The sequence below is a fragment of the Pseudonaja textilis genome, chromosome 1, assembly GCF_049901715.1.
Source record: "Pseudonaja textilis isolate UNSWEBS1 chromosome 1, rPseTex1.2, whole genome shotgun sequence".
In the NCBI taxonomy this organism is placed as follows: Eukaryota; Metazoa; Chordata; class Lepidosauria; order Squamata; family Elapidae; genus Pseudonaja; species Pseudonaja textilis.
The window spans coordinates 113,893,387-113,910,644 of record NC_141990.1 but is presented as its reverse complement, the minus strand read 5'-3'; the positions used below and the strand labels follow the sequence as shown (position 1 = coordinate 113,910,644).

General features: G+C 40.0%; 1 protein-coding gene across 1 annotated transcript in view; it reads left to right on the top strand.

The window, feature by feature from the left end:
• SH3BGRL2 (SH3 domain binding glutamate rich protein like 2) overlaps positions 1-17,258 on the top strand; it is a 38,036-nt gene that overhangs the window by 16,955 nt on the left and 3,823 nt on the right. The window contains exon 3 of the mRNA XM_026695117.2: positions 16,821-16,901. Coding sequence (XP_026550902.1) covers positions 16,821-16,892 — 72 coding nt within the window. The 3' untranslated portion in view covers positions 16,893-16,901. The remainder of the gene's footprint in view (positions 1-16,820; positions 16,902-17,258) is intronic.

Below are 17,258 nucleotides of genomic sequence, written 5' to 3'. Positions count from 1 at the left end.
AATAAAACTCCTATTAACCACTCAGGCAATAGCTTAAGGGTAGAAGTGGGTCCTCCATCATTTCTTTCTCTTACAATTGTCCATTTAGATAGTTGATTTAAAAACCAAAGTGATACAGTAAATGCGAACTGCTTGCTGCCATCTAGTGGTCAGGTGGATTAGTGCCACCCCCCCATTGGTTTCCTTGTATTTAGCATTTTGCTAGTTGCATCTTGATTCACCTTTTATTCTGCCTTACTTGCTTTGCTCCTTAAGAGCTGCCTTGAATTTTGTACAATAGGAGTGGCAAGCAATGGTCTAAGGCAGGGGTCCCCAACCACCGGCCGCGGACCGGTGCAGTCCATGGAACATTTCCTGCCGGGCCGCGGTTTGCTGGGTGCTGCCATCTTGTTTGACGAAGTGCTTCCGGGTGAGCTTTTCCGGTTGGAAAGCGGCGTTTGGGTCCTGAAGGAATCCTCGCCTTAGTTTCATCAAAGGGGAGGGCCGAATGAAACTAAGGTGCGAGGATTCTTTCAGCACCCAAGGCAAGGCGAGCCGAGCGACCGTCCCGAAGCTGTCCCGGCGAAGCCCATCGACAAAGGTACAAAGGAGCAGTTGAAGGTGATGGGGAGAAGTGGGGGACGGCTGGCTGGCCGGTCTCTCGCTCGCCTTGCCTTGTCATGTGTGCTGATGCTGGTACCAGGCCGCGGATCATTTTGTGATGCCGGTACCGGGCCGTGGCACAAGAAAGGCCGGGGGCCACTGGTCTAAGGCAAGGGTATCAAACTCACGTCTTCACAGCAGCGTCACATGATGTATTAGGACTTTTCCCCCCTTCTCTAAACCGGGCGTCGGTGTGGCCAGTGCGTGACACATCTAGTCCACAGGCCAGGAGTTTGACAGCTCTGGTCTGAGGCAATGGATCTTAGCCTGAGGTAATTTGAACATATCCTGGAGGTAATGGATCAATTTTTTAAATTGTTTGTTTGTGAGTTGAGGATCCGGTTTGAAACTGCTGCTGCTGAGTCGCTTGTGTAAAATTCTCTGGGTTTTGTGGGGATAGTGATATGGAGGTAATGACATTATTTGAGAGAAGAAAAGGATTAACTGGGTCAAAGGTTTCAAATCCCACTGCTCTGATGGCTGGATGCTTTCTGGAGCCCATCTCCCCAAAGTCTGCAGAGTCCCCCACTTATGCCCCTGGAACGACTTGTCTAATTACTGAAAAGCACTAGGGTGTCTGTTAAGAAAGGGAAAAGTCTGCTGCAGTGATTCATATTTAACTGTTTTTGGTTGTAGGATATTTTTAATTTTTTCTGTTCATTTTTCTCACCTGGGCCTGCCTTTGTTTATATATTTAACCAACTGTGTTTTTACCTTTTACCCCAATTTTTAAAAAACCATGTGTAGCCTTCTGCCAGAGAAAGACAGCCCATCCTTTGTGTAGAAAGGTAGACAATATATTGTAGAAATAAACATGGAAAACCTAAGACGGCAGGTGCTTATCATATGCATGAGGAATTTTTTCAAAGAAAGATTCAAAGTGTACTTAAATAAATTCCTACAAGGTTAAACTTAAAATATGTCTTCTGTGGAGGGAAAATATTGCTAACTGTTTTGAATAAAAGACAGCTTAACTGCATGAGTTGCGACAGAATAAAAGATTTTATTTAGCTCAAGGTATTTTACATATGAGCAGTGAAGGCCAGACCTTCTGATTTCTTTACACTTCCAACAAGGAAAGCTTCTATTCAGAGCATAAGGTTGTTGGTAGATAGAGTGAAACAGGAAATTGGTTAAAAACCAGGCAATTGTCCTTTAAAAACCTACGACATTCTAGACAGCTTTTTTTTTTTTTAGTGAAAAAGTCAACACTTGCAAGCAGTGCTCAGAAGAGTCCTTTTTTAAAAACTCACAGGCCTTAATTGTCCCTTGCACGTTAATTATCTAAGGGTGCTTGACACTGACAATTTGCCAAATGATTTGTCTCACCGTTTCCTATTTTCTATAAAGGGAACAGATCATTTGATCATTTGTACAGTTATAAATACAGCTAGCATCTACTAATTGCTATAGGCAAGTGAATTCAAATATGTTAATTGTAGTGTTGAAAGGCTGCAAATGCCTTTCTTCCAAGGGTTCTTTTTTCCTGCTGGGAGTGCTTTCAGAGTAAGGACACAGACAGAGACAGCTATTTGAAAGCAAGTTTGCTTTAATTTTTCAGGAAGGGAAGAGATAGCAAGAAGTCTGCGTTCCTGGAGCTAGCCCACATTGTGTAATAAACTCCTGATTTTTATACCTGTCCTTCGTGTGTGAGCGCTAAGTCCTGTCAGGGGGTTGTCTCCATTTCCGTCAGAGGGTAAACTCTGCGGGGTGGTTTGATTGGATTATTAGTTTCATTTCCCATATTTGTTTAGTGGCAATCTCCTGTCTGCTATCGGTCTTTTGTCTTATTTGTTTTGCTGATTTGGCATGGCCTATTGTCTGTAAGGGATTTTGGTCCTAGCTTTAATTACCTGGCTTTTGCCTAGGGGGCTTCTTTCAATACCTTTTATCAAATCTCTTTTCCTATGCAAGTTTGCTTTTATGGCTAGCCTGATGTTCCCCTCGCATTTTTCCTACTTGGATGTCACCCCTGCCCTGGTGAAGTTCCCTTTCCACAATCCTTCATTTTTTTTTTTTTTTTTTTAAGGAGTGGTCTCTAATTGAATGTCTGGGTATACTTGTTATTTGTGATCAATCTGGATCATTATCATAGCTGCCTGTCTCCCCTTTAATTTTCTCTTACAGGCCTTTAGGCAGCTAAGGCAGGGTGGTATGCATCGACAGGGGCAACACATGAGGGCTCCAAAGACACAAATGGTGACTGTGGTTGTTATAAGGATTTTGAGCCAATGGAAATCTGGCATCCATGAGAAGAGCCATGAAAAGTCCAGAAATGATTGCTCCTGACCAATATTCTGAGATAGCTCTTTCAGGTGGTGGATGTCCCTCCCTACGAGTTCTGAGGTTTTGTCCAGATTGAGGCAACACATCCCTTTGAACGTTTCGCAGCCATAGTTACGCTTCAAGAGAAGGAAGTCTATTGCTGCCCTATTCTCCAGAGTGGCTTCTCTGACCTCCCTCAGTTCTCTGTTAAGGGCATCCAGGGCATGGGAGGTCGAATTCAAGCTTTTTTGCCAGGGTACATGCTAGTCTATTCAAATTTTTAGAATTTTGCACTGCCAATCCAGGTACCCCTACCAAGGATATCGCCAATGAGATGTATTCTGTTTTTGTGGGAAGGGAGACTTTGGAATCACAGTCTGAGTTTAGGGTTTGGAAGGCTCTCCTGTGTGGTCTCTGTATGGATGGCATAAGCATGGTTAACCTTCCCAAGGTGCAGGGGCCATTTGTGGCATTTGCAGGAAGGTATGCGTAGGCTTTTAAGCCACAAAGAAAAAACCATCCTGGTGGGAGCTTCAGATAACTATATGAAAATGATATGGTTTCTGTATAGTTGCATTTTAGTTCTGTGTTGCTAAAACTGGTGTATTCTGTGACCCTAGGTGTGCTGCACCCAATGACATTATGATTTCCCTCCTGCTAAGCAAAAGTTCTCTTGCTAAACATTCCCATATGTTTTCCTTTCTCTGGCATAAGCTTTGGTTCCAGGAGCGCAGTTTCTTGTGTTACAAATGTTACAATTGTTACAATTATTACAGAAAATAATAATACATAGAATATATTGCATTTCGTTTTCCCCATTGTTAGATTCCTTTTCTTCCCTTCTTCCCCCCCTCTCTTTTTTTTTTTTAATAGCAATGTAAAAAAATGTAAAAGGTCAAGTATCAAAAATTATGAGTAAAGTCCTTTCTGTTAAAAAAAAAACACGATGAAAAAAGATTTTAAAGAGGCGGGAAAAATGGAGAAGGTGAGAACAAAAAAATAAAAAAAATAGTTTATAACTCAGCACCTGAGAGTCCAGTTTTGTTTAATGCAACCTTTGCATTTGGTTCCTCACAGTGGTGTGGTTCAACAGTGTTGAAGAGTGCTGCAAGCGTCCATTGATCTGTGTCCCGATCTTTCTTGAGTTTGATGGGTGGGATTGATTGTGGTGGAGTTTGGCTATGGTCTATGACTGCTGGCTTTGCATAGCCAAAAGTCTCATTCTGCAAACATTTATGGCTGTGTGTGTAGTCAGTAAAACTTGGTAGGGTCCTTTCCACCTGGGTTGTAGAGGGGAGGTTCTGGTGAAGAACTTGATCCACACCCAATCTCCTGGCTCATATGGATGCAGGGCTTCTTCCAGGGGTAAGGTCTGTGTCAGTGCACTCTGGATCCAGAGGGTTTGTAGTCTCTTTTGCAGGGCTGTAAGATAAGAGAGAACCCTATCCCCCTATCTAAGCAAAGGGAATGAGGATCTAGGCTGAGAATGAGGATCCTAGTAGGGTATGGGGGGGAGGTGAGCAAAAAGGATCTCAAAAAAAAGGGGGGAAATACCTATATCTTGTCTTGGTCTGGTTCTGAAATAAAAGAGGGCAATTGGGAGCACTTGTGGCCAGGAGGGGTGTGTCTCCTTTAAGTAGTCCCACTTCTGATGTATCCCAGCCACATAAGGAGGGTGGCAGGCTTTTTAAATCTTCATGGAGTCCTGTGTTGCTGGTTATCAGCATGATTGTCTTGTGTGTGCCTTTTCCTGGGATTTCCAATTGCAGCCCCTGTTTTCCACATGTTATGGTAGCTCCCATTTTACATAGGAGATCCCTTCCTAGTAGAGACAGTGGGGACTGGGGGCAAATAGTAAATGCATGGTCTACTGTGAAAGGTCCTAATTCTACTGGTATGTTGTGGGTAAATTCTACAGGGATTATTTTCCTCCCCCACTCCCATTATGTTATCCTGAGGCCCTTTCAGCCACTGAAGCTCTATATGGTGGTTCAGTAATTAATAAAAGAGGTGGCTCCGGTATCAACTAAGCAATTGTATTTCTTTCCTCCTATAAGAATGGTTACAATGGGTTCCCCTTCTGGGCCATTTTTTTTTTTGGGGGGGGGATAGCCAGCCTGTTAAAGGTAGCCATGAATTCAGTGCTTTCATTATCATGCTCTAGTCAAGAAGGGGTAAGTCTTGTTCTCTCCTTTGCTCCCATTGATGTCTATTATTGTTGATTGGAGGAAAGGGAGCACTGGGTGGTGTCTGATGACTGTTGCTCAGTGTTTGTTGCTCAGTGTAATGGGCTGGATTATTGGCTGGCCTCATGTTCCTAGGTGGGGTGATACCGGATGCAGGGAGGGGGTGTTGCCTACATTGCTTGCTGAAATGACCTTCCTGTCTGCACCTATAGCAATGCTGACATTTGCCTTGCGACCATCCTGCTTTATCACAATACTAGCATTTCTTTGAATTATAGGGGTTTTACCTGGCATTTGTCTGGCATCATGTTTCATTACAGCAAACATTTTTAAGTCTTCCTGTCTTTATACTCATCTCTTTCTATCTTTCTCTTCCTCTTTCAGCTTGTCTCTTTGATCATAGACAAAGTTAGCGATCCTGCGCAACTTTGCTATGTCTAAGGGGTTGGGCAGTTAGGGATGAAGCGGTGGAAATGTTCTTTAATATCTAAGGTGGACTGATCCACCAAGGCTGAAGCTAAAATCCTTTGGTCCTTCGGGCAGCTAAGGTCTAGGTGGGCATATGCAGTAGCTGCTTCTGACAAGTGGACCCAAAAGGCATCAGGGTTTTCCTTTTCCCTTTGTGTTGTTTCTTTTGAAATTCAGACTAGTTTAAAAGGTTTTTTCTTATTTCCTCTAGAGCTTCTAGTGTATTTGTCCCATTGATTGGTATCATTATAATCCCAGTCAGGGCGATGTATTGGCCCTGCGATGTGGGAGTGGGGCTGCCTGACCAGGGATAGTTGGTGGTTTGGCTATTTGGACTGGTTTTTTTTTTTTTTTCAAACAGTTTTAATAGTTCGTCTTTCATTAGAAAGATTTGTAACAGCTGAGTCATGTCACCCCAGGATGGATTATAGCTGTCTATGATAGATTTCAGGGTTTTAATAACTGTTTGAGGATCAGCCCTGAAAGCTGGGGTATCCTTTTTCCAGATGACTAGGTCAGAGGCAGAGAAGAGTGTGGGTAAAAACATACTCTAGTTGTCCCCTATTTCTGCCTGGCACTGGCTTGCTTAAAGTGGGGGGGGCATAATCTGTGCCTCAGTATTCCCTTCCCTGAAATGGGTTTCAGGCTTTTCTTTCTTTCTTTTTTTTATTTTTCTCAGTCAGGTCTTTGGTCCTAACAATTTCAGCCTAGCAGTACCAATAGGGTATTTGGCTGGGCTTAATGCATGTTCTAAGTGCTTTCAGGGTTTTATAATCTAAGTACCACTATCAGGCCAAATTTGTCTACCCATGTCATCTTGCAATAAAGCCCACTTTTTGCTAGCTCACTTTACAAACTCTTTTCACTTCCTTTCTATTCAAGTAATTTATCCAAGGGGTCTCTTCCATTGCCCTCGAGCTACAACTTCCCATATTCCCTACCTGATGTGGGATTACTTTGGTTTAGCCGGGCTCCTGCCTGTCAGTTTTCAGACAAAAAGGTCTGGAAAGGACTCCGGTTTCCCTACACGAGTGCGGGCCCCTTTCTCTTAGGGAAACTCTGCCAGCCAGTTTTAAGACCCCCTAAAAAACGGGATCTTGGAGGACCGTCTGCCCCCTAGCAGCACGTGTCGGGCCCCTTCCTACACACTGCCGGTCAGTTTTCAGATCTCCCTTAAGGTGGGGATCCGGAAGGACCTGCTCTGCTTTGTAAGGCAAACTGTTTCCAATTTTGTTTGCCAGCAGCGTACGGGCCCCTTCTAAATGCACAGGGCTTTACTTGCAGGATGCACTGGGACTATTTATTCTGCTTTCTATTTATTTCCCAACAACAGTTCCTTTCTCAGCCCACTCGGTTTTTCTTACGTCCTTCAGGGAACTCACACTCTGTGATTACCCTTGCGTTCCCAAATCCAGCCGTTCACGGCTTGTTGGAGCTAGCAGCTGGCTGGGGTGCGGCTGGCAATCACAGAGGAGGTGATGTCCCACAGTTTCAGCAGAGAAAACCCACAATCACACACCTGGTACATTCACGCTTCCACTCCCTCCTAGTAAGATTATAAATTTGAAGTGGTACTCACCTACTTTCAAGTAGCTGTTGAGCAGAAAAAGCTCAATGACTGACTCCCTTTTACTACCCTTTTGCCTTCCGGGCAGGGTCCGTGGATGTTTTCCCTGGACAAAGAAGGTCCATGCCGGCTGGGTTTGGATCTGCGGGCCGGTCCGGTGGCAGGGTTGGCTGGAAAACCTTCGTGGTCGCCAATTGTTGAAAGGCTGCAAATGCCTTTCTTCCAAGGGTTCTTTTTCCTGCTGGGAGTGCTTTCAGAGTAAGGACACAGACAGAGACAGCTATTTGAAAGCAAGTTTGCTTTAATTTTTCAGGAAGGCAAGAGATAGCAAGAAGTCTGCGTTCCTGGAGCTAGCCCACATTGTGTAATAAACTCCTGATTTTTATACCTGTCCTTCGTGTGTGAGCGCTTAAGTCCTGTCAGGGGGGGGTTGTCTCCATTTCCGTCAGAGGGTAAACTCTGCGGGGTGGTTTGATTGGATATTAGTTTCATTTCCCATATTTGTTTAGTGGCAATCTCCTGTCTGCTATCGGTCTTTTGTCTTATTTGTTTTGCTGATTTGGCATGGCCTATTGTCTGTAAGGGATTTTGGTCCTAGCTTTAATTACCTGGCTTTTGCGTAGGGGGCTTCTTTCAATACCTTTTATCAAATCTCTTTTCCTATGCAAGTTTGCTTTTATGGCTAGCCTGATGTTCCCCTCGCATTTTTCCTACTTGGATGTCACCCCTGCCCTGGTGAAGTTCCCTTTCCACAGTAGTATGCAGGGACTGTGAAGAAAGGTTGTCTGGAATAGATAGTTGGCTGGAGAATTCTGGGAGTTGAAGTCCACAAGTCTTAAAGTTGCCAAGTTTGGAGACCCCTGTTCTCTTGCTAGATTCCAACAGTTCCCTGGCCAGGAGCCAACCAAAGTACCTCCTTAGATAAGTAGCTGCCATCAGTTTTGATATGGAGAAGAAGTTCATTCACTGGGGCATGGATGGGTGGGCTAACTAGCCACATGCAATTTCTTTGCTTCCTATTTGCCTCTGTTGGAAGAAATACCCTGGGTTCAGTTCCAAGTTGAGGGAAAAGACAATGGGAACATGGAGGCTGTTCGGAAAGATGGTTTAATGGTGGACAGGATTACATGCCTTGGAGCTCTTGGGAGAAGAAAAAGGGAAGGGATGCTAAGAGTCCCTGGGTTTTATACCTTCTCTGGCTTTGAACTTCCTGGGGCACAGGAAGAGTATCCTGTTTGGTTGCTGTCAGAGCTAGCTTTGTAGGTTATCTGTGTGCTAAATTGGTTGAATCAGCAATAAGTTTGCTGGGTGATGCAATTAAGGGCAATTGAATGACTCTGCCTGGAGGAGGTAGATCTTTGTTACGTAGAATAGACTGGCCCAGGCCTTAATGGCCCATTAACAAAGGTGCTTGGGGTGGGGGTGAGTTTCTGCCTCTCTGAGTTTCTACTTTTCTTTTAGGAGAAATATTCTGCCTTTTTAGTATATCCTAAAATATTTCATTTTTCTAGGAGAGGGGTGGGTTTTAACTTCCAGCACCTCCTTAGAATAGAATGAGCTGGAAGGGACCCTGGAGGTCTCTCGTTCAGCCCCTTGCTCAAACAGGAGAACCTATACCATTTCAGATAAGTGACTGTCTAGACTCTAGACTCTTCTTAAAAAACCCCAGTGATGGAGCACCTACTATTTCTGGAGGCAAGCTGTTCCACTGGTTAATTGTGCTCACTGTTAGGAACTTTCTCCTTAATTCCAGGTTGCTTCTCTCTTTGATTAGTTTCCAACCATTGTTTCTTGTCCTGGTCTCTGGTGTTTTGGAAAATAATTTGACCCCCTTCCAGAGGCCTTCCATTTTATTCTCACCTGGACAAGTCCCCAAAAGAAAAAAAATGGACGACATTCTTTTATTGATTTCAGAAGTATTGTACATTATGATTTAATTTATTTATAAAGTCATTCTATTTTATATTTGAGGCTGTACCGAAGAAAGTTGCAAGCAATTCTTTTTTTTTAGTCTTTATTAACTGTACCCTCGATTTTGCTTTTTTCCCTTTTTTTCTCTTCTCCCAGATCTTATTTTTTTAAAATTTGTATTTTTTAAACTGTATTTTTAATTAAGCCATTCCTATTTTTTAAATGATTACTCAGGGCAATCTAGGGCAGGGACCACCCCCATGGACCACCAAACTCATAATTTTAAATCCCGAGGACCACTAATATGAATTTTGACTGACAGTAGCTTGCTAACGTTGGGGGGGGAAGAGATCTGATCTAACCTCTCCCTCTCTCTCTCTCTCATACACACACACACAAACACACAGAGGCAGGGATGGGATTCACATTTCTTAACAACTGGTTCTTGGGCAAGGCCTAATTTGTGGGCATGGCTTGTATATAAATATTATAAATATTTATGTAAATAGTGATTTTTTTTTAATAAAAAAGGAGCAACTTTTACCCAAAAGCAGGTAAAGCAGGCAGGCAGATTTTTTTTTAAACAAATTTTATTAATTTTTAAAAACAATACACAAACAAACAAAACGTAGAATATAATAACATGACATCTTTTCTGAAAAACAAATAAAACATCTTATTTGAAGACAGGATAATTCCAAATTATCACATTTTCATACAAGCACAATTTAATATGTATATTTATCTTATCTTTTCAACTTCATATCTTTTCCCAATTTCTCTTTATTTCTCCCTTTCCTTCTATTCAGTTATATTTCTTTTGCCTTAGATTGTATATATTCATTGTATCCATCTGTCTTATTTACAATTTTGTTATTCTCTTCCAACATTCTTCTAGCGTTTTATTAATTCAGACATAGACAAACAAAACACAAAACATAAATACATAAAACTTCTTTTGGAAAGCAGCTTACCCCGCGTTACATCTTTTTGTACAGACATAAATCAAATTCATGCTCACTTAATATACTATTTCATATCTTATTTAACACTGTATATTTTCTATATATTTTTTCTCTTCTGTTCACTCTCTTAATTCTATTTTATTTATTTCATCTCAGTTTAAATAATTATACTTGCATCTTTTGTCCGTTCTCTTTCAATTATCTATTTATTTTTTCTTTCTAATACAATATTTCACCTGTAATCACTGGTTGAAATATGACAACTTTTTATCTTTCCCCTAAATTTAACACTTAAAATAATACATACTTTGCATACTGATTCTGCTTAGTACATTCTAAGTACTACATTTTAGAATAATAAAACAAAAAAGGAGAATTAAGTTTATAATATAGTAAAAACAATATTCCATAGGAAGTCAAACTCTATTGTTAAATCTTAAACATTTTTTTACATTCCCTTTAATCATTATTAACTCATATAATATTTCAGTTTTCTAACTCGATTTCAAATACTAATATCTACAATACAGTCTTATGTACTTTCGCAGAATCATTTTTTAAAATTATATTTTACCCTTTGTCTCTGAAAAAAACCTGTTTTTTAACATCTTGTTTTAAACCTTTATGACTTCTCTTTCCTTTTTCCCTTCCTTTCTTATCAATTCTAGCCTTTTTGCCCCCCCATCTCTCAAACTCCACTCTCTTAATCTTCCCTCTCTGTTGTATTTCTCTTTTCTGTTGCTTTCTGACATTGTATCGATTTTTCATCTTATTTTTCCCTTTCTTGGTTGCTTTTTTAAGTTCTGAGTTCTCCATTTTCTTTCCCCCCTTTCTCTTTTCTTCCTCAACTAAGATTATTTGTCCATTAAAAATGGCTTCTTCTTCTTCATCCCAGCCTTCTTGTTGTATTTCTTGGTAGGTAGAAATCGCCATTTCTAAAAAATGAAAAATAGATCCAGAAGAGCCCTTGCCTTCTTGTTCCTCTTCTTTTAGCTTTTGAAATTCCATTTGCAATTCTTCAACAGATAATGCCTTTTTTTAAAAAAAGAACAACCCAAATGTTTTTAATCTTTCAAGAAATAGTTCCCCAAAATCCCAAAGTCACAAAGCAATCCAAATCAGAACAAACTGTTTCATTTTGCACTTTCTTCTTTTTATATTTTCTCTTCCTGGGGTAGAATTCAATTACACATTTCCAAAGTAATTTTTAGAAGTCTTATTGCCATTTATTTCTGGTCTTATAAACTCCAAGCAGTCTCCTTCAGTACAATCTTAAAATAAGTTCTTAAAATAAGTACCTCTTCCCCCCCACTTATAGCAAAAAAAATTTAGTTTTTAATTCCAATGTTCAGAAATCTTTTATCCCCTTGGCTTTAAATTTCAAGTTTAGTTACCTTCTGTGCCCAAGCAGGTTTTTCAGATTTCCATCTGCAATTTCCGTGGGGAGGGAGAGTGAGAGAAAATAACTTTCCCTTTCAACTTTCTTCCACCGCTTTTACAGTCTTCTTGGGAAACAATGTAGCATTCAAGCGATTAAATTTCCAGGATGTTTAAAGGTTCCTTGTTGTCCCGGTTCAGCCAAAAACTTTCACTTTCCCTGACTTCCTCCTGCACAATCTTACCTGGCTGCAGGCTACTTTGTGGCATCCATTGCTGACCGCCGCTCCACCGCCTTGGGAAAAAGGAGGTTAGCCGGCTGAGGAGGGGGTTTGTGATACACCCAAGCCCCTACCCAGATCTCCTGTATCTTTGGTTGCCTCTATGGGGCAACCATATCCTCCAGATCCAGCTGGATCGGAGGCACTTCGGCGGTGAGCGCAGCAGGAACCGCGCATGATCGCGGATTCCTGCAGGAAGGCAGATTGAGTTGCTTACAGAATCACAGATTCAGATTTTTCTGTCATTGGCTACCTGAGTCTGTCACATAAAACTTGCTTGCAAGCAAACTCATAAAATTTTCTAGCAAACAAACTCACAAAATTAATTCACAACACACCATGTATGTAAATATTGAATTTTTTATTTAAAAAAGAGCAACTTTACCCAAAATCAGGCAAAGCAGACAGGCAGATTGAGTTGCTCACAGAATCACAGATTCACTTAGAGATCTGTGTTTCTGCCATTGGCTGTCTGAGTCTGCAACTGACTAATAGAACCTTCAGTCCTAAGGGAGGTTCGGCTCTGCTAGCAGAGCCAAGGATCTAAAGATTAGCTAGAAATATCTACCGGCACAGCCAAACAGCTGATGGTCGGGGGGAAAAAGGAAAAATAGCAACTTAGCAGGCAAGTTTGCCAAGTAAGGAGTGAGTGCGCGGGGAGGGTTTCCGCGGGCCATGTGGGCGGCACAGCCTTGTGTTCCCAGCAGCCTGGATTAATTGCTTTGGGGGGCTGGTCTGGGGGTGACATTTTTCTGCGGACCACCAAAAATTTCTTGCGGACCACGAGTGGTCTGTGGTCCACTGATTAGCGACCACTGATGTAGGGACTGTGTGTATCTCTTAAAATATTTTATTTGGCATTTTAGCTGTTGATAGAATTAAAGGGACCCTGGGATTTATTTATTTTTTAATTTTTCGGTACCTACATAAAAACTGATTTTATATACTCCTATGAGTTTCCTCTGTTCCTCTGTCATCTCTTTACTTCCTTTTGTATTCTCCTTCACATCAGATCCCTTTGTATGTACAATAGTAGATATTCATATGGTGCTATTTTTGGTGCTATATTTTGTTAGAGTACTTAAGAGAAATAGGGCCAATCACTTCAAAGAGGCTCCACTATTCTTGCTTGAAGGATGACATTGTAAATGTGGAATGTGGATGTTGCAGAAATAAAATGTGGGAAGTGGAACTTATTCATAATATAAAAACTGAAAAGAAACATAAAGCCTGCGAAAGGATTTAAGTCCTTGGCTTTGTTTATACCAGTTAAGCCATCAAATGATTTTTCTTGCATTTAGTTTAATGTAATGTGAGGACTAGATTACCACTGTTATTCAGCCTCTAGATGTGTTCAGAACATGGCCTTGAACAAGTTTGATTTCAGTTTTGGGATTTTTTTGCATGGTAGAAGTAAAGTGCAAGAGGTTCAGGTATGAATTATAATGCTGGCTGAGAATCTGAATGAATTATCTCTTTTCTTCTGGATTTAATAACTTTTATTACATGTATTAAATGTTGTATTAAATATTTAGTTCACTTTAATATTAAACACTTTTCTCAGTCTTTGTCAGAATTAGGTACAATATTCTGGCCTTGAAAGAGAATTGTGTGTGTGTGTGTGTGTGTGTGTATGTATGTGTGTGTGTGTGTGTGAGAGAGAGAGAGAGATAGGGAGAGGGAGAGATCACTATCAAATAATACTGAATTATAATCCAACTTTTTTTCTAGCAGACACTAAGTGCAAGTTTTTCCTGTTAAAATGGAGTGATAAGAGAAGTTAATCTGCTTCATTTCAGGATATTATTTTTTTTAAAGTACAAGAAGAAGCCTTTTAAAAACAACAACATACACAAACTATTTTAATTATATGTTATTAATGCATTAGATTCTTTATAATAATACCAGATTTTAAGGGGTGTGGTTAAATGATTAAGACAGTGCTTTAATTTATGTGAGAAGGAGTAAATACAGTATTACATCTTGAATTATAGTAGGGGAAGCCTGAGGACAAGAGCTAAAGAACGAAGCTGGACATTCAGAAGAAACTTAGCATAAGTGTGCTTCTTCAACCTTATCGCTCCAATTAATTTGGATTATTTATTTTTGTTTTATTTATTAAATTTATACACTTCCTGTAACATGGGACAGAATGGGAAACTGGCAGAATAATTTATTTATTTATTAGATTTTTATCCCGTCATTGTATGATTATAAATAATTCAAAGTGGCAAACATACATATTAGTCTTTCCTTCTCCTATTGTCCCCATTCAAGAACAGCCCCGTGAGCTTGGTTGGCTGAGAGAAACTGACTATTTAGTGGGCTGTAGCCAGTGGTGGGATTCAAATTTTTTTACTACTGATTCTCTGGCCGTGGCAGGGGAAGGATAGTGTAAAATCTCCAGTCAGAGGTGGTATTTGCTGGTTCTCCAAACTACTCAAAATTTCCACTACCGGTTCTCCAGAACTGGTCAGAATCTGCTGAATACCACCTCTGGGCTGTACTCATCCTGATGAGCCTTACTGGAGGAGAATAACTTTCATTTTGAAACTTGAGGTTCACTTTCAGAAGCTTGTCTGAAAACAAATCTGTGATAGTTTTCACAATAGAGCTTATGGACAATAGCTTATGGACAAACAAATTGGGATGCTTGTTGTTTTCGTGCAGGGAGAGCCATTTTAGACTTATTTCATTTGGAGGAAAAAAGCAATGTGCTGTAGTGAACTAATTTTGACTGGGTTCACACATCACACAAACCCATGGCTATGTAAATGATACCTTGGATTACCTATAAATAGTGAATTCATATATGCGAAGCCATAAACTGTATTTTATAAACCATGATAGATGGAAGTTACATCATATACTTAGCCAAGAGCAATTGGCTATCAATATGAGTTAGTGAAAAATGTAAATCAGTAACTATAATCGGATAAAATATATGCAAAATATTGGCTTTGCATCTGGTATGAAGAGTATTTTTTCCTGTGGAATGCCAATATGGCTAGGGTTAGGATTAGGGTTAGGGTCATATGAATTTGAATGGGATGTCAAGGAAAGTTTTTTCTTCCAGTTGACGTGGCATAATAATAGAAGTAAAGCATTGCTTTAAAAAAGTAATTAGCTATATATCCTGCTATGGGTAAATTAAAATTGCAGAAATACATCCCATGTATTACCCCCCTCCCCCACTTGAAATAGATCCCTTTTTGTTTGTGCATGTGTAATCTGAAGTGTGAGATCCTCAGGATAGTGGGTAGGTTACAAATATGTTTAATAAGTAATCTATCTATATATGTAAGTGAAATACCACTCACGCATCATCACAAAATCTTCAGAACCGTAAAACCTACAAACTTGAAATTTGGCACATATGTTCTTCTTGGCTTCTAGGTGCTCACTAAGAAAGGATTTTTCGAAATGACCATCAGAGAATTAGTATTTCTTATATTACTATTAACACGCTCTGATGCTAAGGAATTCTACTCCCCCCACCCCACCTGAAAAGAAATCTGTTCCAAATGCAAAACACAAGCAGAGGAGAGGAGTTTCAGCTTTAGTTTTATTTTCACAGCAGCAACCAACTTTAGTATAGAACAGTTGAGCTAAGACACACCCAGGCTCCTTGCTCACACAGTAAATACTGTTTCAGTTTCCAAACAGCCCTCAATTCTCTCACACACTGACAGGATGTTACAGATGGATGCTGGTAGGCAGAGGCACAATTCCCCCCCTCCCTTGTTTTTCTCCCCAAAAACTAAGCCTGATCACATAGTTTTGTAGCAAAACACAGGTATAGAGCTAGTAAACAGATATATAAGATTCTAAAATTGACAGATCATGATTTCAGGGCAATGAGCAGGACAATATTAGATTCCTTTTAAAATAAATCAAAACTGCATGATAACACAGGCTTTGGTAAACCTGCTTTTGGTGCTTCCCCGTTCATGTTAAAAACCTCTTTTAAGATTTTGCTTTGTGTTTTGTTATTTCAAATCAGGAGATCCCATCCTAGCCTTGGCTGAATGGGAGTAAATGACCCCCAGGTGACTGAGCAGAGCTTCACAGTAGGGCTGGTTTGTCATGTTTGGCCTGACGAGTTAGACTTTACAACCAGAAATCATGAACTCTGCTTTCCACATCAAACATGAAACCAGAAGAAGTTGTCTAACTTGTTTCAAAGGTGTTGGCCTGGCTTCAGGGTGTCTCTGAAGTCAGAGTATTTGAGTGAAATGGCAAAACAAGGAATGTATGAGCAATGAATCTACATATAATTACCTTGTTATAAGTGGATTTGAGTGGTTAATTATTTACATTTCTATATCCAGTCTGGCAGTGGAATAGATGAGCAGATTAAGCAGCCATTTATAGTCCTTTGATCTGTACTGATCTGTGGGGCAGTGGTACTAGAAAGGAAAGTAAATATTAAATGTATTGTTTATCCTGTGTTTTCATATCACAAGGAAAGCAATACAGTTTCTTGTGAGGAATGCTGCAACTTATTCTATTGTATTTCTACCAGATACTTTAGATGGATGAACAAAATAGAATTATCTTCAAAATTTAATTTATTAAATATGTTATAATTGACCACTCTGTTAGATTCCGGGTGGCCTACAAAATCCAGAAGACAACAAAAACAAATACACATAAGAAGTAAAATGTCTAAATACAGCAGGCCCCCTGCAAATATATTAATACATGAACCCAATACCTGGGTTCAGAGCCAATTTTTAAGGGCTTTCTAGAACTTCAGAAAAATGGGCACCAGTTCTATCTCCAGGGGGACATTATTAACTGCTTGATCACACTGCAATTTTTGACTATATGCACCACTTTCATGATGTACTAGACTTAACTCCTATAATTCTTGGCTCATTGCTTCTGAACCTTGGCAACTAGAAGACATGGACTTCAACTCCCAGAGTTCCATAGTCAGTATGGCTGGCTGAGGGAATTCTGGGAGTTGAAATCCATACATCTTAAAGTTGCCAGGGTAAAAAAACCCACTGACTTAACTTATGCTGGCAAAGGATTCTGGGAATTAATCAAATACATCTGAGGGCACACATACACACACAAACATGTTTATGTGTTGAAGGATGAACATTTTAAAAGTATACTTTTTTAAAAAAAATCCTTTCTTTATCTTTAGGATTACGACTCGTTTTTTGAATCCAAGGAAAGTAACACCGTCTTTACATTTCTTCGCTTGAAGTCTAATTAGGCCTCACAGGTGAATATTTATAAAGCAAAGTTTAAAGTGTTTGCATTTGGGGTTTCAATGTATTTTATCTTTCTTGTGTAATCAGAGTGAAATAGGGAAGCAGCATAAGCAATTTTAGGGACCTGAAGCTGAAATGGGAACCTCCGTAGTGATACTGCTGTTCACAGTTATAAGGTTACCTGGGCTGCAAAAATCCAGACAGCCACTAGAGGGGAACAAAGCATTAAATGTTTTCTGTATCTTTTTGATACCATATTAGTCATCCACACACATTAGCCCTGTTTAATTATCTCTAAGTAATTCAGCTGATTTTCATTTGGCTTTTTTGGGGAGGGTTAATTCTAATAGATTTTCAAATAAATTGGC